The 24188-nt window shown below is 35.8% G+C and overlaps 1 protein-coding gene across 3 annotated transcripts in view; it reads left to right on the top strand.

Annotated features, from left to right (window-relative positions):
- GSK3B (glycogen synthase kinase 3 beta) overlaps positions 1-24188 on the top strand; it is a 196413-nt gene that overhangs the window by 100816 nt on the left and 71409 nt on the right. For all 3 annotated transcript variants that reach the window (XM_043594258.1, XM_043594257.1, XM_043594259.1), the window contains exons 4-6: positions 7247-7357; positions 17210-17340; positions 20765-20871. In XM_043594258.1, coding sequence (XP_043450193.1) covers positions 7247-7357; positions 17210-17340; positions 20765-20871 — 349 coding nt within the window. The remainder of the gene's footprint in view (positions 1-7246; positions 7358-17209; positions 17341-20764; positions 20872-24188) is intronic.

The raw sequence follows: 24188 nt of genomic DNA, 5'->3' as shown, positions 1-24188 counted from the left end.
TGCCAGGTACTTGTCTCCCTTTCCCCATTCCCACCCCTCGCAAGGAAAAGAATATTTCCCTTTCCCTAATCGACCCACTTTACTGTTAGTGTTATTCCCATCTCTGGCCTACTCTGGCACACCCATTGGAGAAAAGGCATTCATTTTTAAGTTTTTTGTTTTTTGGGTTTTTTGGGGAGGAGGTTTGCTAGTCAAGTTCCCAAACCCAGTTCTGAGGAGAATCCTGGGCTGTCTACTTTGTTGAATGTCTTCTACTGGGGTTCTATGATAAGCCGCTTTGCATTCCATCAAATTTTTAGAATTATAGCATGATTTTGCTTAAAGCTGCAGCCTCAAGTAATTTTGTTTCCTTGACCTCCTTGACCTCAAAAATCATCTGTCTATTTTCCAAATGTTGGATAGAGTTGTCTCAGCTCTTGTTTAGTTGTTAGGTGTGATCAAAGTTTTATCACTTAAATTTATTCCTGACTGAATGGTTTTAGAGTAGAGTTCACAGAGGAGTGATTACCAGCAATTAGAGAGTAGTTTGTTAATTAAAGTGACAACTAGAAAAACTGAACCACTGAGAGAAATACTCCCTAAATTGTACATCATGTAATATTTTAGAGATTTCTGAATAAGATCCATTTTGTATATTAGCAGAATTCTTTTTAAAAGATATATAGCATGGGGCAGCTGGGTGACTCCGTCGATTGCACATCCGACTTCGGCTCAGGTCATGATCTCACGGTTTGTGGGTTCGAGCCCCACATCAGGTTCTGTGCTGACAGCTCAGATCCTGGAGCCTGCTTCGGATTCTGTGTCTCCCTTTTTCTCTGCCCCTCCCCCACTTGTGCTCTGTCTCTCTCTCAAAAATAAATAAAATGTAAAGAAAAAAAAAGAAGCAAAATTAAAAAAAATTTAAAAGGTATATAACAGTGACTCCTTAGTAAATTTGGGGGAAGCCTAGTAATTGTCCTTTGAAATTAGTACTTTCTCATTATGTGAGAGACTGTTTTCAGGCATATCCATTCAAATGATAGTTTTTACATGTTGTATTTTTATATTTGGCTTTTAAATCTTATAGCTAAGCTGTGAGTATTCACATATTGTCTAGTAACCTAAAAGAGAGAGACTACACTGAGAAAATGGCAGACCTAGGATATTTTAGAAAATTACAAGTGATAGAAAAGCTGAGTCGTGGTCCTTTCTTCTCAAAATATTAGCATACCCTGTCCTATGAATTACATTTTTCATGAACCTCCCAATAAAACTACTTTTGGAATGTGAAAATATTAGTCTTTTCTGTACTTGATGTTTCCTACAGATGGGCTTTCCTCAGGGATTATTCCTATGACTATTACATTTAGCAGAATATCTGTCTGTAAGTTTAATAAGAGTATTTAAAGAACATGATATTGTTGAGCCCATTTATTTCAAATCAAGAGCAGTGATAGTGTTATTAGTCGGCTGCTTTGGTTTCCAGCCTTAGGATCCAGTTAGATTAAAAAAAAAAAAAAGTGGATGTGATTTTAATACAAGCACAGAACAATGAAATCAAAGGTATTTACAGTGCCTTTAACGAGACACCTTCAATGTTTCAGAAAATGAAGACATTCAAAATGACAGTTTTAAATGTATATGGACATTTATACTTCACTTACAAAATGGACAGATGTCCTGCATGGTTCTAAAGAAGTTGCAAGTTTTTGAGAATTAATGGAGTGAATAAACAAAATATATTTGAGCAAAGAGACAGGTTTATGTTAATCTGCAAAGCAGTAGTCTAAATATAATTTAAATCCCATATTTCTCATAGTGTAGTGAATTAGAACATTCAACCTATAGCAGACATGGTTTCTTTAATCTTTCTTTGGTGTATTCTGCTTTTTTAATATTAGGAATAAAATACATTGCCTAAAAATGGATACTTATCCGTATGTCAAATGAAGCCTGAACTGTGCCAAGTGGAGTGGAATTATCTTTACTGATCTGAACATAATAGTTCAACTGTAATCTAATATTGCATGAAGTTTCTCATTAACTGCACCTCAATGTAGATTGCCTTTTGAGTTCTCTTCATTACGCCTATCGTTTATTTTCCAACTGAATTGCTGTCAAGTCTTATCTGTCATTCTACATAATAAATTGATACTTTGAGTTTAATCATAGGGTTTTGTATTTATCTTTGTTAAATATTATATTGTAGGTTTCCTGGATATTAGAGTTCTTTAAACTCTTATTTGGTCTTCATTTTAAGCCATTCTTCTTGGGTTTGTGTCAGTCTTTGGTGATTGTGTTAAAGTCAGAAATTGTAAATTGCCACATTCATCCCCTGATGTGTTTTATTTGGCTAGTGCATTCTGTTAATTTTTTGTGAATTAGGATGCTTACAGTTAAGTTTTGTACTATCTATCTGATTTATTAACCACTACCCCTTACTACAGTACCCATTTTGGCCTCACACATTTACATTTGTTGCTTAGCCATTGAAGGCATTTGCTTTTGCGACCCCTAATATACGAAATCATTTTTGAAAATATTGATTGGGACAGGGGAAGGACAGAGCTTATACAACTAGAAACTAGAAACTCTTCTCGAATTTGACATTAATGTTTTCATTTTTTATTCTTCATTTTTGGTATACTGTTTAGCAAATTAGTTAAATTGTAATACAGTGCTATACATATCTTCAGGTCATTCATAAATCATAAATATATCATAATTAACTCTGTCAAATGATTTATTAAAATTAAGAAACCCTGTAACTAGCTAATCAGGTTTTTTTTAAAGGATAGTTTTAACACCTGTGTTAGTGACCTTTCTGAAACCCATAGCTTACCATCACTTGAATTCTATGTACACATCCCTTTGACACCAGCTGGATGTTCTATTTATGTGTTCCTTTTATTGGACCTCAACTTCACTTGAAGCTTCTTGTCTAAACTTCATCTCTGAAATTAAAAAAAACTTTGATGTTTTTAAATTTATTTTTGAGAGACAGAGCGTGAGTCAGGGAGGGACAGACACAAAGGGAGACACAGAATCTGAAGCAGGCTCCAGGCTCTGAGCTGTCTCAGCCTGACACGGGGCATGAACCCATGAACCACAAGATCATGACCTGAGCCAAAGTTGTACACTTAACCGACTGAGCCTCCCAGGCGCCCTGTGAAATTTTCTTCTCTTAGCCTGCAGTATTACTTTCACTACCTTTAGTTCTGCAAATGACCTTATTTCTTATTTTACAAGAAAGAGCGTCCTTAAACATATACTTATTTTACTTACAATTCTCACTAACTTAATTTATTTTAGGTGTACAGGAAAAAAAATGTGGTGTCATTTTTTTTCTAACAATGATAGTAGTGAAAATTTAGAGACTGTTTAATTAATTTCAACTTATTTGTTTCTCTGGTTCTCTGTTACTCTCATGTTTAGCTAGCCAATATACTTGCCCCTCCCAACCTCCCTTTTCTTTCAGTCCTTATTGCCTAAGCCCTGATGTAGGCCTTGGATTCTTACAGGTTTCTAGAGGCTGACACTGCTTTCACTCTTAAACTTCCTAACTCCTCCTTGCCCCCTTACCATATCCCACTTTGCACAGTGCTGTTTGAGTTAAAGCCGACTTGTAAGACTGACATCCTAATTCTTAAATAATATTCATTGCCTCTGAGTTTAGTTTATTCACCAAATATTTATTGAGTACCTACTATGTGGTAGGCAATATTCTAGGTGGAAAAGAGCAGTGAACAAAAGACAGTCTTATTTCTCATTGAGCTTAGTTGGGGGGAAGCAGAAAATGTAAACTATGTGGTTAGAAAGCAATAAATATCTTGGGAAAAAATAATATGGGGAAGGTAGGTAGGATTGTGGGGTAGAGGAATTGGGGAGAGTCCCATTAAGGAAAGCCACTCTAAAACAGTAACACTTTAGCACAGATTTGAAGGAGGTGAGGCAAGTGAGGTGTGTGTTTATGTCTCGGGGGAGAATATTCTAGGCTGAAGGAGTAATCAGTATAGAGGCCCTGAATGTGAAAGCCTGCCAAATGTGGTCAAGAAATAGCAGGAAGCTGCTGTTGTCACTAGAGATGAGTGAGCAATGGGAACAGCAGTAAAGTAGAGGACAGGAAAATAAGGAAGTATGTGTGGAGGCCTTTGCAGACCACTAAGAATAAATCTTAGTGAGATAGAGTGGAAGAGCTACAATCTAACTTCTGTTTTGTTGATATTAGATTAAAGGGTAAAGATGGAAGCAAGGAGACCATTTAGGAGGATATTGGCAATAATCTAGGTGAGAAGTGGTAGTGGTGGAGACTAGGGTTGTAGCAGTGAAGATGGTAAGAATTGATTAGATCCTGAATAAATTTTAAAGGTGGAAACATTAATATTTTTTTGGTGTATGTATATGTGTGAGAGAAAGATGGGGGTGGGAAATTAATGATGATTCTAAGGTTTTCAGCCTGAGCAATGTTAAGTGCACAATTTGACATAGTAGCCTGGAGTTAAAAGCAGAGGCCCAGCATATATATGAATTTGGGAGTCATCAGTGTAGAGTAGTATTGAACCTTCGGACTGGATGAAATCATCACGAGAGTGAGCTTACATTAAGAACAGTGATTGGAGGACTGAGCCCTGGGATCCTCCATTCCTTAAGTGAATGAGCCAGAAATGGAGAGCAAGAAGAGTAGTCTTTGAGGTAAGGTGAAAACCAGAAGAGTATAGTGTTTTAGAACCCAAGTAAAGCAGGCATTCGGAAGAAGGGAACATGATCCAACTATGTTAAATAGTGGTGCTAAGTCACGTAGAAAAGGAAGGATAAAATGATGACTGAAAATTGGCATTGGATTCAGCAACAAGGAGATTACTGATCTTGAAGAACAATTCTGCTCGAGCAGTGGTGATGAAATCCTACTGGTGTAAGTTTCAGAGAAAATAAGAAGAGACTGGTATTGGAGAATGTCAGTTTAGACGCCTCTTTGGAGGAATTTTACTGTTATAAGAGGCCAGAAAATATGGTGGTAATTAGTGCAGTTAGAAGGAGTTTTCTTTTTAACAATGGGAGAAATAACAGCAAGTTTGTGTACAGATTGTAATGCTCCCAAAGAGAGAGAAAAATTAATGGAGAGAGAGAGGAAAATTGCTGAAGCACTGATTGTGATTAGGAAAAGCAGAATAGTATGTGTGTGTGTATGTGTGTATATATAATTATTATTTTATGTTTAGTAGGGTTTACCTTAAAAAGGAACTTAGTTTAGTTAGAGAAGGGAAGGAAGAGCATATGGAATTAGATGATGTAGATGGGTGCATGTAGTGGTGCAAGCAAGGACATCAGCTGAGGGTGAAATGGAAAGAGGGGTATCGGAAATCAAAGAGAAGGACAGAAAAAAATCAAGTATGGTACTTTGGAAAAGTGAATGGACTAGGCAAATATATTATTGCTGGGCCAATTGAATTTCTTGATGATGAATTTAATGTGAGAAACAAACACCACAGTTTTAGCCACATTCAGCAGTTTGGGTGCAGGCATGGAATGGATGGAAAGCTGGATTTAACCACGGTTGTGGCTTATTGAACAGATATGACTTGACACACTTTTTCATAAAGGGCCAGATAATAAATATTTTTGGTTTTGCAGGCTAAAGTCTCAGTTATAACTATTCAGCTCTGCCAGTGTAGCCCCAAAGCAGCCATAGACAATACGTACATGTATGAGCATTGCTTTGCTCCTTAAAACTTTATTTATAAAAACAAGCATCAGGCTTTTGCTGTTGTTTACTGACCCCTGTGTTAGAGAGTGAGGATAATGGTAGACTGTGGAATTTAAGCTGGATATGGAGAGAAGAGAGGAGAAAACGGGAGTGAGCAGTAACGCAAAGGTAATAGAGTCAGTGGCATACTCTCTCACTAAACTGTTTCCTGTGCTCCACTGTATTCATTGATCTCATATCTTGTATACAGTTTTCTCTATGCCTTAAGTGCTCCTCTCGTACTCAATTTAGATGTCATCTCTTTTATACCTACACCCTTATTACTTCCTTTGCAGTGGCTACTGACATGGAAAATGTCAGTATTAACATGAAAAATTTTCAGTAACTGCTGAAAATGGAAATTTTTCACTTCATTTTGGTAGATAACATGATTTCAAATTGGGAAGATTGTGAAAGTTTCTTTACTTACAGATTTTCCCATTCAGTAGCCAATTCTGGATTTGCATGTGATTCTCAACTTTGTTTTCTGCTTCATTTTATCTATCTGCTATTGTTCACGTGAAGAGAGTAAGGATAGCACTCTGTCCCTCTTTCCTACTTTGTACTTAGTTGGAATTCCCTTCTTTCTCTCCACTGATCTTGGATTCGTGTCTTTAGGCTGCTGAGAAAGGATGTTTAAACAAAAGACCTGCAATAAACTTGTGACTATGGTAACTCGCCTCCTTAATAAGTTATTCTTTTTCTTTCAGTTACTTGTAGAAAACAGTGGTTATTCTACTAATTACAGACTATTAGACAACCATAGAACCTTGTAGAGGTTAGAGAAATTTTGAAGACCATCTAGCCCAATTTTTCATATTATAGTTAAGGAACAAAGCCTAGAGAGATTGACTTGCATACATTAGCACAGAGCGAGGGCTGGAAATCTTAGCTCCCAGTTCAGTACTCACTCTACTACAGTGACAGCTTTCCTTATAGGATATGAGGGTACTGGTTCTCAAACTAGAAAATATGAAATTTTGTGGGGCACTGGGGTGGTTCAGTCGGTTAAGCTTCCGACTCCTGATTTCGGCTCAGGTCATGATCTCTTGGTTCCTGAATTCAAGCCTCATGTTGGGCTCTGAGCTGACAGTGCATGGCCTGCTTAGGATTCTCTATCTCCCTCTCTCTCTCTGCCCCTCCCCTGCTCTCTCTCTCTGTCTCTCTGAAAAATAAATAAATAGACATATTAAAAAAAGATGAAATTTTGTGACAGGTGATATCCTCTTATAACCAAAGTAATAGTTTAAATATAGTTAGGAATCTTAACAGTATTGAAATGGCTATGTTTTTTCCATGAAATTATTAGTAAAAAGGTAGACTTGCTTTCACTACTATAGTTACATTCTGAATTATTTTTGTATAATTAAAATTGAATGCATGAATCTTTTCTTAAAAATCCGAATAAGTAGGAAAAAATCTGAATAAGTGACTATATAGAGATTTTACTCTAATTTGAATACTTAAAAAACTAGTTTCTAAGTTTGTTGTTTCTGTTTGTTTGTTTTTAATAAACTCTTTCAGAAAGATGAAGTCTATCTTAATCTGGTGCTGGACTATGTTCCGGAAACAGTATACAGAGTTGCCAGACACTATAGTCGAGCCAAACAGACGCTCCCTGTGATCTATGTCAAGGTATGTAAAAATGGAACAACTTTCCACTTTAAAAAGTACTTACTATGAAGCAAGAAAAGTGCTGGATGTGTTTTAACTATATTATTGCATCTAATGCCAAGGGGAGAAGCTGCAAAGTAGGTATTGCTAGAGTTTTGTTAAATTCTTGTATACTTTTTAAAGTGTGAAACCTTCACCTTTTAAACTTTCATGACTCAGATATTAGAGATAACTTGTCATCTTTCTGACAAGTGAATTTTTCATAGACATTTATGCATTTTAATTTCGTTAGCCATAGCACCTTTTTATTTAATTTCTGATACCTTTATTATGCCATAGACCAAAATAGGAGCAAGCATATCATACAAAATTATAAAACATCTATATGTGATCAAATTAAATATTATATCACCATTTATAGATATGTTGTAACTGTAGCTAAAGTTTAAACTTTCTTTAATTTTAAATATGCACAGATGTGCATATTAGGGTGTTACTTAAATTTTAGTACCTAATGTCATCTCATGGAGACACAGAGTGTCACAGACTGGCTAGGAATTTACCCAGCATAATTCTGATTAAAGTTGTGATCGCTAATTAGAAACATTTTTATTGTTATTATCATTATTATTATTAGGTTCAGATCTTTATTTATTTATCTATTTTTAATAATAATTATAATAATTTTATTTTATTTATTTTATTTTTTTTTTGTTCAATATATGAAATTTATTGTCAAATTGGTTTCCATACAACACCCAATGCTCATCCCAAAAGGTGCCCTCCTCAATACCTATCACCCATCCTCCCCTCCCTCCCACCCCCCATCAACCCTCAGTTTGTTCTCAGTTTTTAGGAGTCTCTTATGCTTTGGCTCTCTTCCACTCTAACCTCTTTTTTTTTTCCTTCCCCTCCCCCATGGGTTTCTGTTAAGTTTCTCAGGATCCACCTAAGAGTGAAAACATATGGTATCTGTCTTTCCCTGTATGGCTTATTTCACTTAGCCTCACACTCTCCAGTTCCATCCACGTTGCTACAAAGGGCCATATTTCATTCTTTCTCATTGCCACGTAGTACTCCATTGTGTATATAAACCACAATTTCTTTATCCATTCATCAGTTGCTGGACATTTAGGCTCTTTCCATAATTTGGCTATTGTTGAGAGTGCTGCTATAAACATTGTGGTACAAGTGCCCCTATGTATCAGTACGCCTGTATCCCTTGGGTAAATTCCTAGCAGTGCTATTGCTGGGTCATAGGGTAGGTCTATTTTTAATTTTCTGAGGAACCTCCACACTGTTTTCCAGAGGGGCTGCACCAGTTTGCATTCCCACCAACAGTGCAAGAGGGTTCCCGTTTCTCCACATCCTCTCCAGCATCTATAGTCTCCTGATTTGTTCATTTTGGTCACTCTGACTGGTGTGAGGTGATATCTGAGTGTGGTTTTGATTTGTATTTCCCTGATAAGGAATGACGTTGAGCATCTTTTCATGTGCCTGTTGGCCATCCGGATGTCTTCTTTAGAGAAGTGTCTATTCATGTTTTCTGCCCATTTCTTCACTGGGTTATTTGTTTTTCGGGTGTGGAGTTTGGTGAGCTGTTTATAGATTTGGGATACTAGCCCTTTGTCCGATATGTCATTTGCAAATATCTTTTCCCATTCCGTTGGTTGCCTTTTAGTTTTGTTGGTTGTTCCTTTGCTGTGCATAAGCTTTTTATCTTCATAAGGTCCCAGTAATTCATTTTTGCTTTTAATTCCCTTGCCTTTGGGGATGTGTCGAGTAAGAGATTGCTACGGCTGAGGTCAGAGAGGTCTTTTCCTGCTTTCTCCTCTAGGGTTTTGATGGTTTCCTGTCTCACATTCAGGTCCTTTATCCATTTTGAGTTTATTTTTGTGAATGGTGTGAGAAAGTGGTCTAGTTTCATTCTTCTGCATGTTGCTGTCCAGTTCTCCCAGCACCATTTGTTAAAGAGACTGTCTTTTTTCCTTTGGATGTTCTTTCCTGCTTTGTCAAAGATTAGTTGGCCATACGTTTGTGGGTTTAGTTCTGGGGTTTCTATTCTATTCCATTGGTCTATGTGTCTGTTTTTGTGCCATCAGATCTTTAAAAAAATTTATTGAAGTATGATTTTTTTTACCTATGACATTGTGAAAATTAGGAGTTAAGTTTCAAAGTCTAGATATCTAAATATAATTTTTTACATTTTATCCTTTATAGTGATGACTCTAGAAAACAAAATGGCAGTGACTCTAAACATTTTAAGATTGAGTATTGAATTTTACTTAATAATTACAATTTTAAACTTTATAGTAATAAAATGGGTACCAAAGCAGGAGTTTGCTAGCTAATTTTGACAAGGAGCCAGGATTCCTGTTGAATTCAGTGCTAGGAATTTAAAACTTAGTTGAGTTTGTGGTTCAATTGATCATAGTAAGAACTAAAAAGACACAGTTTTTGTATTACAAATTTACTTTAGTATTTTATTCTGGTTTTAAAATAGCAAGGCCCTATTCAAGATAACCAGCATAATAGAATATCCCTATGAAATCCCTAAATCTAGAGTAATCTTTGAACTTCTCAGTTTATTTATTTATTTATTTATTAAAAAAAAATTTTTTTTAACATTTATTTATTTTTGAGACAGAGAGAGTCAGAGCATGAACAGGGGAGGGTCAGAGAGAGAGGGAGACCCAGAATCTGAAACAGGCTCCAGGCTCTGAGCTGTCAGCACAGAGCCCGATGCGGGGCTTGAACTCACGGAGTGCGAGATCATGACCTGAGCTGAAGTCGGACACTTAACCGACTGAGCCACCCAGGCACCCCTGAACTTCTCAGTTTAGAATGGTGATGGTTTCATTCTACCTGCTCATAGCTCATATTATTAAATGTGGAGCACTGGCAAATTTATGAAGCAGAAAAAAAACCCTAGATTTAGTTCTTGAAGTTAAGATCCAACTGCTTTTGGGCAGTTACCACTCCATTCTCTCCTTAACTTCCATGTTGGTAGCTTCCATATTGGTAAAATTGTACTCCTTTCTTTCCTGCTCACTATATAGCATTATGGGTCTATAAGGTGAATTTACCATATGAGAAAACATTTTTGGAACTATAGAATAAAAGTAACAGAAGACCATAAAACTAGATTTAAAAAGTGACACATTGAGAACATTTAATAAGAAGTGCACAGTGGTTCTACTAGTTTTTTTGTTCTAACTCTAATTCAGCAAATAAATGGTAAATGATTGCAGCATAATGTGAAGGTTAATAAAATATTTTATTCCTCCTCTGGTAAGGAGAAAAAAGATTACACAAATAACTATAAAACAGGAAAAAAAAAGTGTTACAAAAGTGGTTAGATATGTCCTATTCTTTTAAAATGGTAAAATTTCCAAGAGAAGGTTATAGTAATACCTCTATTGAATCTGTCCTCCAAATTTACTTACCTCCTAGCAGATCTCTATTGCTCCATAGCTGAGCCAGTACCTATTTTCCCACCAACATAAAATGTGCCAAATGATTTTCTTATCCTGTATCTGTCTACAAAAATTTTACTTACTTCAGGATCTTTTAGCTCCTCTAAACATTTTTTTATTGAAGGTTTCAAATAGAAATAAAAAAGAAAATGAAATAATGAACCCCCATGTCCCCATTATACAGCTTCAACAATGACTAGTTCATCGCTATTCTTTTCATCAACACCACGGTTTATTCCCTACTTGCTTTATTTTGAAGCAAATCACGGATGTTATTTTCATCTGTAACTATTTCAGTATATATGTGTACATGATAGGGACTTTCTTTTTAAAAACTTAGCTATAATATTATTGTCTTTACCTATACAATAAATAGTAAATCATCAATATTATTAAATATCTAGTTACTATTTTTATTCCCAAAATGTTATATTACATATGTTTATAATTGGGATCTACATATTTTAGAATTGGGATCTAAGTAAGGTCCATATAATTGATTTATGTTTAATGTTTCTTTTTTATAGACTCACTCTCTCTTAAACTTCGTTGTTAAAGAAACTTGGGTCAGTTGACCTGCAGTTTGTTGGTCTGGATTTTGCTGATTGGATTACTGTAGTGTTAATATGTTTCCTGAAAATTGGTGATTAGATATATTTTTGTAAAATTTAAGACTACTTCATATATATTGTTGAGAGCTTTCCTAAGGAAGCACGTAATGTCTGTTTTTTTGTGATGTTGTGGGCATTGATCATTGCCTAAATTCATTAATTTATCAAGGCTTACAAAATGTTGGTATTCTAATATTAGTTCTTTTTAAATTTATAAGCTGGAGTAGTTCTGTAAATAGAAACTTTCCATGTCAGCTCTTTGGTTACCCTCAGATACTACAGTTAATATAAAAAATACAGGATATATATTTGATTATATCCCTTTATGTACCAAAATTTATAATAATTAGTTGGTTCCATAGAATTGGTTCCGTAGCATCCCCCAGAGGTGACCAATGAGATATTTTTGGTTGTTGTATGTTTGTTTTAAAATTTCTTGAATGAGTCTTAATTATCTTTGCTAGCTTCTTCACTTTCTGTCATGATAGTGTTCTAGATTCATCTTAAACATTTCTTCCCCAGACTTGGACTCAGCCTTTCCTTCAAGGAGACCTGATTCTTTTAGTGAGAAATGGTGTTTGAGACCATTGTCTGGATGTTAGGAGTGCTAATTGCTACAGGGTTGGTTACTCTTTCTAGGGTTTTTAGTGGATAGAGCTAGAAAATATGTGGATAATTTTTTCAAAGATAGCATGGGGTATCTTTTTTTTTTAGCCTCAAAATGAATATATATTGACATTTCTAACTAAATATTGGGGGATACAACAATCTACATTTGTATTTCCTTTCTCTTACATTAAAAATTCCAGTTTCAATGATAGTATAATTACTTGTTCTGTCCTATACTCTACATACAATATTCTTATAATAATAATACTGACACTACCATCACCAGCTGAAAATAATTTAAGATCTCTTTGCAGTTCTTTTTATTCCCATGGTATATTTCATTAGGTATAAACAGTTAAATTTCTTTTTTAAAGAAACATTGAATAATTCCTCTCTATGTGATTATATCTCACTAAGCTTTATTTCATTTTACTTTTATTATAGATGGCATTTTAAAAATTTTAAATTAATGTTACTTTAAATTTTATGTCAAAATTGATATAAAATATTTACATAGTTACGAAGTAAAATCTACAAAACAAGATATATATAGTCAGATAAGTTTAGCTTTTATCCCTGTTTCTTCTACCCTGTTCTTTCTTTCCCCCAGAGTTAAATATTTAAAATTTTTATGGTCCTACCATAGGTTAATAAATAAGCAAATGTATATAATTATTTTATTCCCCCACCTCCTTTTTATGTAAATGATTATATAATATGTACATTTTCTTCTGTCATACTTTTTAAATTAAAAATATATTCTAGGTTGGGGCGCCGGGATGGCTTAGTCAGTTAAGTGACTGACTTCAGCTCAGGTCAGGATCTCATGGCTTGAGTGTTCGAGCCCCATGTCGGGCTCTGTGCTGACAGCTCAGAGCCTGGAGTCTGCTTCAGATTCTGTGTCTGCCCCTCCCATGCTCATGCTCTGTCTCTCTCTGTTTCTCGATAATAAATAAACATTAATACACACACACACACACACACACACACACACACACACACACACACACACACACACACATAGAGAGAGAGAGAGAGAGATTCTGGAAATCGCTCTGTATTAATATGGGTATTTCACCTTCCTTTTTTATAGCTGCACATTAGTGTATTATATGGCTATGTTCTAATTTATTAAGCTGGTAACCTATTAGTGGTGTATTGTTTTCAGTTGTTTGTTTTTGTTTTTGCTATTAAGAAATAATGTAGTGAAGAGCCTTGTGCTTTCTATGTTTTTGACAGCATGTATTTGGATGAGGTCTCTGGCATTCTATATTTTAAAAAAGAAAATAATATTATTATGCATATTGAAGTTGGCAAACAAAGAAAGATATAACATTCCCCCTTACCCCTTGTTGAAAAAAGGATGGTTCTTTTATAAACCACAGACCTTCCAGAGTCTGATTTATTGGCCCTGGACATTGTTCTTTGAGGACACAAATCTATTCTTACATTTCAGAGTCTAAAAAAGATAAAAACGTCTTCTGAAATTGATAATTTGATCTCCTTCACTTATTCCTTCTACCTAGTTTTATAAAAAACTATTTCCATGAAAAATATTGGATTGGAAGATGGAAGTAAAAGTGATAAACACATATAAGTCTTGTCTTCATAGACCTCACCATCTAATAAGGGGTTGTTTAGCATATATGTCACCAAAATGGCAACTACAGTCCTTTGTAATTTTATGACTTCCACTTTTTTCACTTTTTCTGGGGAAGTTGAGTATATTATATTGTATTATTACGTCAGTCCTTTCTTCAGTCTTATACTACGGGTTGCTTTGTAGTTGACAGTGGTTAATATACAAGTTAAGAAGTTTTTGAGTACCTTTCCTTTCTGATGAGCATCATTTATAACTAAGTCGGTTTTAAAATCCAAGTCTGAAACAGATGCTGGGAAAATAAATCATCATTGTGAACTTGAATTTTTTTTTTAATTGGAAAGACATGTTTAAGGATATGGTGTGAGTACACAAGAAAGCTGAGGGCATTTTTGTGAATTATAAAATTGTTATTCTATTATTTGTTTTAAACAGGTTTAATAACACAGAGGAAAGAACATTGGACTGGAGTTAGATTTGATAACATTGTAACTGTTCAAACTGTTCATTGGGCTTCAGTTACCACTTCTGTAAAAATGAGGATAAATGAGCATCTCACAGAGTGATTGCAAGAATTAAATAAACAAAAGGGTGAAACCTCTTGGTTTGACAGTACCTATTAAATAAATCTTGAATTTAAAAATGTGTTGAATAACTCCTGAGTTTCTAAGTTTGTCATTCTAGTTTTTACTTAGTGATCAAGCTATTTAATGGTTACATTTTCCACTTTTATTTAATAGAATAAAAATATAACAAAATATGGAAATCATTATTAAAGAAGTGTACTTAGCCCAAGCCAGTATAGAATATTTAGTAATTGATTTGGATTAATTGCTTAACCTCTGTGCCTCAGTTATTTTGTATGTAAAATACAAATAGAAGTACCTATTTAGATAAAGGTTAAATGAAAACACAGGCAAAGCATTTAGAATAGTGCCTGGCACATGATAAGTTATTTTTCTTGTTATTGCTGTCTTAATAGGTGTCTAGATTTTTTTTTTTTAATAATTTTTTTTCAACGTTTATTTTTTTGGGACAGAGAGAGACAGAGCAGGAACAGGGGAGGGGCAGAGAGAGAGGGAGACACAGAATCGGAAACAGGCTCCAGGCTCTGAGCCATCAGCCCAGAGCCCGACACGGGGCTCGAACTCACGGACCACGAGATCGTGACCTGGCTGAAGTCGGACGCTTAACCGACTGCGCCACCCAGGCGCCCCTAGATTTTTTTTTTAATAAATCTAGAGAAGGCCTCTCCATTTTTTTTATAAATAAACTTTTACAGAGTCAAAAAAACAAAAGATATGAAATTGCATATTTCATTCTTTATCTTTTCAAAAGATAAAGTGGGGAGAATGAATATAATGAGTAGATCTTTCAGATCAATGAATATAGTAAAAAGACCCCTCAACCTCATTTAAGCTCTAAGCATTTTTGACAAGAAAACCTTTTTTCCTACTGATTATTGCTGACCTAGACATTAGTGCCCTGACACAGAGTTTGTAAGTTCTCTCCTTTAGTAAATGAATGCCTATGAACTCAGTTTCTTCTTGGAGCTCATTTTCTTAATGGTAGTAAATAAACTTTTAGGGGTGCCTGGGTAGCTCAGTTGGTTTAGTGTCCGACTTTGGCTCAGGTCATGATCTGCCAGTTCATGGGTTTGGGCCCCACATCGGGCTCTGTGCTGACAGCTCAGAGCCTGGAGCCTGCAGCCTGCTTCAGATTCTGTTTCTCCTTTTCTCTGCCCCTCCCCTGCTTGCATTCATATTCTCTCCCTCCCTCCTCCCTCCCTCCCTCTCTCTCTCTTTCTCTCTCTCTCTGTCAAAAAATAAATACATAAACATTAAAATTTTTTTTTTTTTTAAATAAACCTTTAGAATCCTGAGAGTAAGCTTTAGGACTTGAAGATGGATTCTGTGAACAATAATACTGTGGTAGAATTAGGAAGCTTTTAAAGAGTTATATGGATACCTAAGTTCCTTAATTCTAACTTTGGGGACAAAATGCGGACCTTACCTATACATTTTGCAGCATGCTTCATTAAAAAAATTTTTAATTTTTATTTATTTTTGAAAGAGAATACGAGTGGGAAAGGGGCAGAGAGGGAGGCACAGAATCTAAAAAGTAGGCTCCAGGCTCTGAGCTGTCAGCCCAGAGCTTGATGTGAGGCTCAAACTCATGAACCACAAGATCATGACCTGAGCTGAAGTTGGACCCTAAACCGACTGACCCCCTAGGCGCCCCAACAACATGCTTCATTTTAAAGATGGCTTAAACTTTTCCAGCTTTAGTTCAGTATTAACATTAATGATGTACTGAAAGTCAGTTGTAGTTTTCATCAATGCCTGTGAAGGAAAGTAGGTCTCATGTTAACTTCAAGAAACTGAATCATACCAGTAGCCTCCTTAGGTGATGCCTTATATGAGTGCTTTATCTGACCTTTGACTGTCTTTGTTGATGTTGTTGTTTTAACCAAGATACTGGTGTCCTTGATTTGAATCATTTCAACAATTCTTTCCATGATGTAGAGGTAACTTTGAGGTAGAGGTCAGAAGGTAAGTAGTCAGAAAAATTTAAACACCAGCCTTGGGATAAACAGAAGTTTAAGAACTCATTTTCTTCATGAAGTACCTCTTTTCCCCAGCCAAGAGTCTGAGTCTTTCGTCCATGCAGACTCAGTTCCTCAGTGTATTTTTTTGTAATAGAATTGAAATAAATATTCTTTAATTTGATGTCAGTAGTCAGCTAGGATCTGTTCTAAATGGTATTTTTTTTTCTAATTTTATTTTTGAGAGAGGGAGAGAGTGTGAGTGGGGGAGGGGCAGAGAGAGAGAGAGGGAAACACCAAATCCAAAGAGGCTCTAGGCTTCGAGCTGTCAGCACAGAGCCCAACGAGGGACTTGAACCTACAAACCATGAGATCATGACCTGAGCCAAAGTCAGACACTTAACTAACTGAGCCACCCAGGCATCCCATTAAATGGCATTTTAAAGTCTACTTATTTCTGAAGGATATTACAGAAAGAGTGCTATGCTGTTATAACGGAGTTACTGATGTCTTGATAGGACATCAACTATAAATTTTGTCAGTTGACATGTGAGTTTTCTCAGGCCCCTGTATCAATAACCTGTATGGCTGACATCTCAGAAAAATGTTATTCTGAAGATGAAATTGTACATACTTGTAAAGAATGATGGACTTAAAAAAAACAGAAGACTTGGCTTCTGGTCTAATCATTGTTGTCATCATTGATTTGGAATACCTCTCTGGCTTTTCTGTTTTGTTTGTTTTTTTGTTTTTTTTAAAGAAGCCCATCTTAGCGGGCTTAAGGCAAGATGTCAATAAAATAAAAAATTATAAAGCACATTGTAGCATTTCCTTTATTAAATTATTAAAGGATAGTGCAAATATGGCATGGTTAATGCAACTGCAGTTAGCTAATATAGAAATGACATGAAACTCTTAAAAGATTGAATGCTGTTCTCTTTTGAAAATCTGTTGCTTTATTTATTTACTGCTTAAGGATTCTGATTTGTTTGGGGCAGAAAGTCTTCAATTAATTCTTACTGTTTATTCCAGTTGTATATGTATCAGCTGTTCCGAAGTTTAGCCTATATCCATTCCTTTGGAATATGCCATCGGGATATTAAACCACAGAACCTCTTGTTGGATCCTGATACAGCTGTCTTAAAACTCTGTGACTTTGGAAGGTAAGCTGGCTCTCTTTTCTTCTTTCTTTCACTCCTCCCTTACCTCACCCTCCCGCCCTATATGCTCTTTTAAAAATATATGCCTTTTACAGTGTCAGTCTAAAAATACCATAGTCCTTATTCAGGGAGTATAAACTAGTACAGGTTCTTGTGAAAATAGCTTTGGTAAATTCTGTTATAATTATAAATGTGTATAGTCTTTCATCCAGCAATTTAATTCCTAGGAATTATTCCCTTAGAAATACTTTAAAATAGTGTATATACAGGGATTTTTATTATAGCATTGTTTATAAATGTCAGTAGGAAAATGACCAGATAAATTCAAGTATATACACATAAAATGTAATACATACAACTGTAAAAGATAATGAGGTAGCTGTCTGAATTTAAAAGGAATGATGTCTAAGAAATATTAAATTGAAAAGGCAATGTCAAGACTATATACAGTATGTTCCTTTTTGTGTTTTAAAAACACATAGTATAGCCACGTGTATACAGATATATGATTATTTCTGGAATGATACATAATAAAACCACAACATTGGTTGCCCCTTAAGAAGGGAAACTGGGAGTATAGTATAGTTGCTTTTTCATTGATGGTACTTCTGTATCGTTTGAATTTTTTGTGTTTATATTCCTTTCTCAATAATAATAAATTTTTTAAAATATTATCATTCATTACTGCATTTTTTTCCACTTCAGTGTTAACCTTAGTAGCAGCAGTTTCTTCCTTTTCCTCTTTAAATGAGTCTCTTATGCTCCTTTTCTGCACATTCTAGTGCACTTTGTTTTCTTAAACTAATTCCTTGGTAATAATATATTGTGTAATAAAACTTCATCCTTTTTATTTTCATAGTGTTCCACATCTTGTACCTCTTTGATCTACCTCTCAACATGAAACCAAGCTTACATATTCATATAACTTAGTTAACCTTCTTCCCCCTCAATTAGTTTCTCTCCTCTCAATCCCTAAGACATTGCAACATAACTTGAATTCTCTCCAATTTTTTTCATCCTCACAAATTCTTACTTTTCAGCTTTTCATAGATAGTGACCTACACCTCCTAATATCTCTGTTCCCACCTCTTTGTAATAGTTTTGTATTAACTTACAGTTTAAATTTTAGGTTTAATATAAGATATATTTTCCACAGGCTGTCTCTTAAGAGTGTCTTTAAAAAACAAGCACATCTGCTCTGTCAGGAATTCATTCTTAGTCTCACAAGGGTGTGCTCCTTCATACCATCCCCCTTTTACAGTTCACTGATTTCAGACACCTATTGTGGGATTCAGCTCATTTTGCAGGCTAGAACTCTTCCCTAAACTATCAGAAAGGCTGAAGGATATTAAATCAAAACTGTTATCTGATGATGGAAACAAAGCATTACTGCTTAATATCTATCTGTAGGACAAACTGGAGATCAGTTGAGTATTACTGTCACAGGTTGTCTTCTGCACTGACCGTGACTGATTAGTATGAACTGTGAAGAGACTGTGAGATATCAAGCTCAGTGAAGTTTCTGTTCTCGCTATAGTGTCAGAACACTGTTGCTATGGACCTTTTTATTGGGATATGGAAGTTGTTTTGTTCTAATCTATTTGGAATAGGGATTTCACTTGTATGGTAATAGGTCATTTTTTTTTTTTTAATTTTTTTTTTTAACGTTTATTTATTTTTGAGACAGAGAGAGACAGAGCATGAACGGGGGAGGGTCAGAGAGAGAGGGAGACCCAGAATCTGAAACAGGCTCCAGGCTCTGAGCAGTCAGCACAGAGCCCGACGCGGGGCTTGAACTCACATACTGCAAGATCGTGACCTGAGCCGAAGTCGGACGCTCAACCGACTGAGCCACCCAGGCGCCCCTAGGTCATTTTTAATAGCTCTGATAAGTAACGAAACTGCCTGTTTTGTTTTTATTAGTTGGTTTGGGCAACTAGAGTTTTCCATACACTTTAGATTCTTAGTGCCAGGTTGATGGTGACTTGAACAAAGCAGTATTACTCTTTCAGTAATTCTTTACTGGATGAAATAAGGCCTGGAAATAGGTTGAAGAGTTGGACTTTCTCAGAACTATTTGTAGTCACTGCATTGGGTCCTCTTATCCTTCAAAGGGCAGGAAGTAACAAACAGCCTCACCTGAAGGAGAGAGGTAGCTTCATCAAGTATTGAGGAAACCTACAGGGTTTCTGATATTACCTTCTTATAGTGAATTTTCTGACTATATAATAGGTATCTATCTTGTTAATAAAAAGAATCCTTTTTTTTTTAAATTTAGAAAAGTATCAGTTGAGCTGAAAAGGTGTCTTAATTTTCACGCAGCCTAAAAACAAGGATTGATATTATTAATTTATGAAATTGTTGCTCTGTGTCAGTACTGAGGGAGAATATTAAAAAATATACTGCCTCCCACCTTCAAAAGTTGTAATGAAGAAAGAACAGGTTAAGGTAAGAGTTACCATTGACCAGAAATAAATGGAAGAAAAGAAAAATCCCAACTTTGAAACCTTTATGACTATTTTCATTTGTCTCTTCTCTGTTTTCCTACACCATTACCTCAAAGTTTTCCCTTTCTTTGTTACTTACATTCTTATTATTTTGATTTTGTTGTGTTTGCATTTATTGCCTCTATCTTTGCTGTCATCATATGCCAAAGTAGTCAGCTTCTACAGGTGTTTATTTCAGTGTATCTTCAAATGATCTTGAGAGACATCTCAAAAGAAACTAATTTTAATTTACTTTAATATTTAAAATACATGCCACAAAGTATTTTGGGAGGAAAGTTGGAGTAGAGAACATGTAACTAAACTTCAGACAGCAGAGTTAGAATTCAGAGACCGTGAATCATCTGTGTCCAAAAGTGGAGGGCCTGTATTCTTTATTGGGTAATGTATGTTTAGACAATTAATAAAGGGACCTACATAGTGGAAAAAGAAAGTAGATTGGGGTCTGTAAGCCTTAGGATAGTCACTCCGAGGCAGAAGCCAAAGTAAAAGAGAGTGATCAATTTCTGTTAAAAATATATTAAAGAAGTATTCATTCTTATAATCCGTTATTATGCTTTTAGTGGGTGGAGGTACTTCTTTTTCTGCCCTTCCTTTGTATTTTAGAGGTAGTATTCAAGGAAAAGAGGATCACAAGAAATTCAGCATTTATCCTTTTATGACTTTGTCTCTTTTTCCTTAGGTAACAGTTGACAAATGCATTCTTTAAAAGCTACTGTTATTTTTCTTTTTTAAATACTGTTATGTTAAAACTTTGTTTCTTTTGTCAGATAGTTACGTTTTATATTTTCCTTTTTGTATGTTGTGTGAATGGATTGTGTGAATCTTAGATAAATGGTCAGTGTTGTGAATGATAGCATTTAGCTTCTCTTAAGGTTTAGACTTAGTTTAAAGAATTTCTGCTTTTTATTTTTTTTCATTAGTGCAAAGCAGCTGGTCCGAGGAGAACCCAATGTTTCGTATATCTGTTCTCGGTACTATAGGGCACCAGAGTTGATCTTTGGAGCCACTGATTATACCTCTAGTATAGGTAAGTACTGGCTATGAATATAATGGCTTGTAATTGTTACTTGTATCTTGTTTTTAGTAATTTAGTATTACTAATCTATACTTTAACTTAAATATAAAAATAGGAATGACCTAAAGTCTGTTTCTTCTTAAAGACAGATGTACAAAAATGTGTAAAATATTTTAAATTTCAACTTTTAGAATTTAAGATACCTTTACTATTTTATTTTACAGTTTCTATGATTTTTAGAAAAATAAAGCTATTCTTTATGAGTGTGTGGTTCCATTATGATTACATTTGTTTTTAACCTAAAATTTCAAATCATTCCTAAGTATATCTTTTCTTTTTAAAAATTGCAATTCCCCTGAAATACTAACTTCTGAGCTTGATCACTGGTGGAGAATTTACATCCATTATGTTTATGGTGAAAATGATAGGATGGCCATATTGTTGACATTCCTACTAGGCTGTCCCAGTGGGTTATTTAATTTTAAGTCAGGTCACAAAAAATAATTTTGACTTTTTCATTAGTTTGGCTAATGATTCTGATTCTGATTCTGTAGAAGTCTTCACAAAATATCTTTAGTGATAGCACGAATTGAATAGGGACAGTTTGCTTCAGTCTTCAGTGACCTCTTCTACCCCATTTTAGCCCACTAATAGAGAACATAGAGTACCATCAGCTGGACATGAATAGTGAAGCTAAGAAAGGAGAGCAACTTTAGGCTAGGTGTGTAGGAGAGGTCAAAATTATTTTATTGTTGTATACTATTTCTAAAGAGAATTCCTTAGTCCAAAAACAGAAACAAGAGCATGCAGATTCCAAACAAACCAACCAAAAAGACCAACCATGGTTACAGAAAACTAAGAAAAACCACAATGTGAACAGTTTCTGTCTTTTAATTCAAGTGGAGGGGCGCCTGAGTGGCTCATTTGGTTGAGCATCAAAACTCTTGATTTCAGCTCAGGTTATGATCCCAGGGTCATTGGATAGAGCCCTGCTTCAGGCTCCAGGTTGAGCATGGAACCTGCTTTAGATTCCCCCCCCCTCCCTTCCCCTCCCTCTCTCCTTTGCCCCCCTTCCCCCTTCCTCTCCCTCTGTACCTCTCCCCTGCTTACATGTACACTCTCTCTAAAATTTAAAAAAAAAAAAAGTTTTTAAAGTAGTAATAATAAAAAAATAATACAAGTGGAAATTCTCTGTTGAGCACAGACCTCTGGACAGAAACACATTACCATTTAAAAAAAATGTTTTTTGATGTTTATTTATTTTTGACAGAGAGAGAGAGACAGAGCATGAGCGGGGGAGGGGCAGAGAGAGAGGGAGACCCAAAATCTGAAGCAAGCTCCAGGCTCTGTGTTGTCAGCACAGAGCCCGACACGGGGCTCGAACTCACAGACCACGAGATCATGATCTGAGCCAAAGTCGGACACTCAACCAACTGAGCCACCCAGGCACCCCCACATTACCATTTTTATTTTGCCAAAGGACACAGTGCCAAAGAGCAATTTGATTTGTGCCAAGGGGCCCACAGGTTTTACCCACCAATTCTTATGGAAAATAGCTTTGCCCTTTAGGAGCTCTGAAAAGGTCTAGGAAGCCCAGGAGCCTTCAGACCATACTTTAAGACTTGTTGCACTGGAGGATAGAGAATACAGTGGGTGTGTGTGTGTGTGTGTGTGTGTGTAGTGCTGAAAGTTTCATCATGGCTGTGTATGTTAAGGGACAAATGAAAAATAGCAAAAAGGGTATTTTGATTGGAGTAGAACTAGATTTGAGTTCCAGGTTTGTTATGACTTAGTTAAGCTATGAAGTGGAGATTGCTAACAGTTCTGCCTACCTTTCTGAGTGGCTGTGGTGATTAAATACAATGTTAGTGAAAGTACTGTAGAAATGTAAGATGGTATTCACTTGTGGTATTTGTAACTAGATTCTCCATGAGAGCAAATTTAAGTCTAAGCCCTTTATCTTTGGAAATATCATTGGATTTTCCAGCTGCTTTATATTTTATTCAAATATATTATACTGATCATCTGCATACCAGATATTGGGATGAGTTGTGCCAGGGTCACTGAAAGTAAATGTAGTTTGCTTCTTTTTAGAAAGTCATGACCGTATCATCTGACTCAATAAGGCATGTTTATTATGAACTTGTGACCTGCTTAAGAGTGCCTAGCACTCTTCTATAAAGGTCCATGTGCCTAGCAGTTCTTTGAAATTGTCTCACAAAAGAGGAACCTTTTAGTCCATTTTCTCTCTTAGGAACCACTTCTCTGGATATTATGAGTACCTGCTTTTCAGTAACCTCCTTTGTATGGCTAAAGCCAGAATCTGACTTTCTATGCTTAGGACTCACCTCAGCCGAGGTCTTTTGAACCATAATAAACCTAGATTTGACCCCCTCCCCTTTTTTTAAGTTTATTTATTCTGTGTGAGAGAGAGAGAGCATGAGCTGGGGAGGGGCAGAGAGAGAGGATCCCACACAGGCTCCGCTGACACAGGGCTTGAACTCATGAACCGTGAGATCATGACTTGAGCCAAAATCAAGAAACAGATACTTAACTGACTGAGCCAGCCAGGAGCCCTGACCTCCCTTTTTAGACTTGGATATTTCCTCTCATGACTCTGGGAGATTTGTAGACAGACAAAAACAAAAATACTTAATAGTGTACTAATGCAGGTACATTTTAGGAATATTTTTAACAGTGTTATTTGAAATGAAAGAGTAGCTGTTTCTAGTTAGAGTATTGTCATATTTAGATATAACCAGAACTAAGGCTGATGGCTCTGATTATATTGTCTTGCTGAGAAATGGCAGAGAACAAATGGCTTCTTTAGGACCAGGAATTGAATTTACAGGCCCTTGAAGAGACAAGTAGCTATTCTTCGATAGTGAGGCAGTTATTCAAGACAGTAATGTCTAGGGGCGCCTGGGTGGCTCAGTCTGTTAAGCACCCGACTTCGACTCAGGTCATGATCCTGCGGTTCCATGACTTTGAACCCCACATTGGTCTCTCTGCTGTCAATGTGGAGCCCTCTTTGGATTCTCTGTCTCCCTCTCTCTGTCCCTCCTCCACCCTTGCATGCATGCATGCTCTCTCTTTCAAAAATAAATAAACATTAAAAAAAAAAAAAAAAAAAAGACAGTACCTTGATTGGGAATTGAAACTGGATTCCAGGCCTACCTCTGCTACTCAGTAACTTTACCTTGGACAAGTCACTGAACTTTATTGTGCCTTAATTTCCTTTTCTGTGGATTAAGTATGTTAAACTAGGTAGTCTTGAACACTTTAACCAGGAATTAGAGTTAAGTATGAAGAGGAATGCTATTTTGGCT

This window comes from Prionailurus bengalensis, chromosome C2 (assembly GCF_016509475.1).
Source record: "Prionailurus bengalensis isolate Pbe53 chromosome C2, Fcat_Pben_1.1_paternal_pri, whole genome shotgun sequence".
Lineage (NCBI taxonomy): Eukaryota > Metazoa > Chordata > Mammalia > Carnivora > Felidae > Prionailurus > Prionailurus bengalensis.
This window is presented reverse-complemented; position numbering and strand designations above follow the sequence as displayed.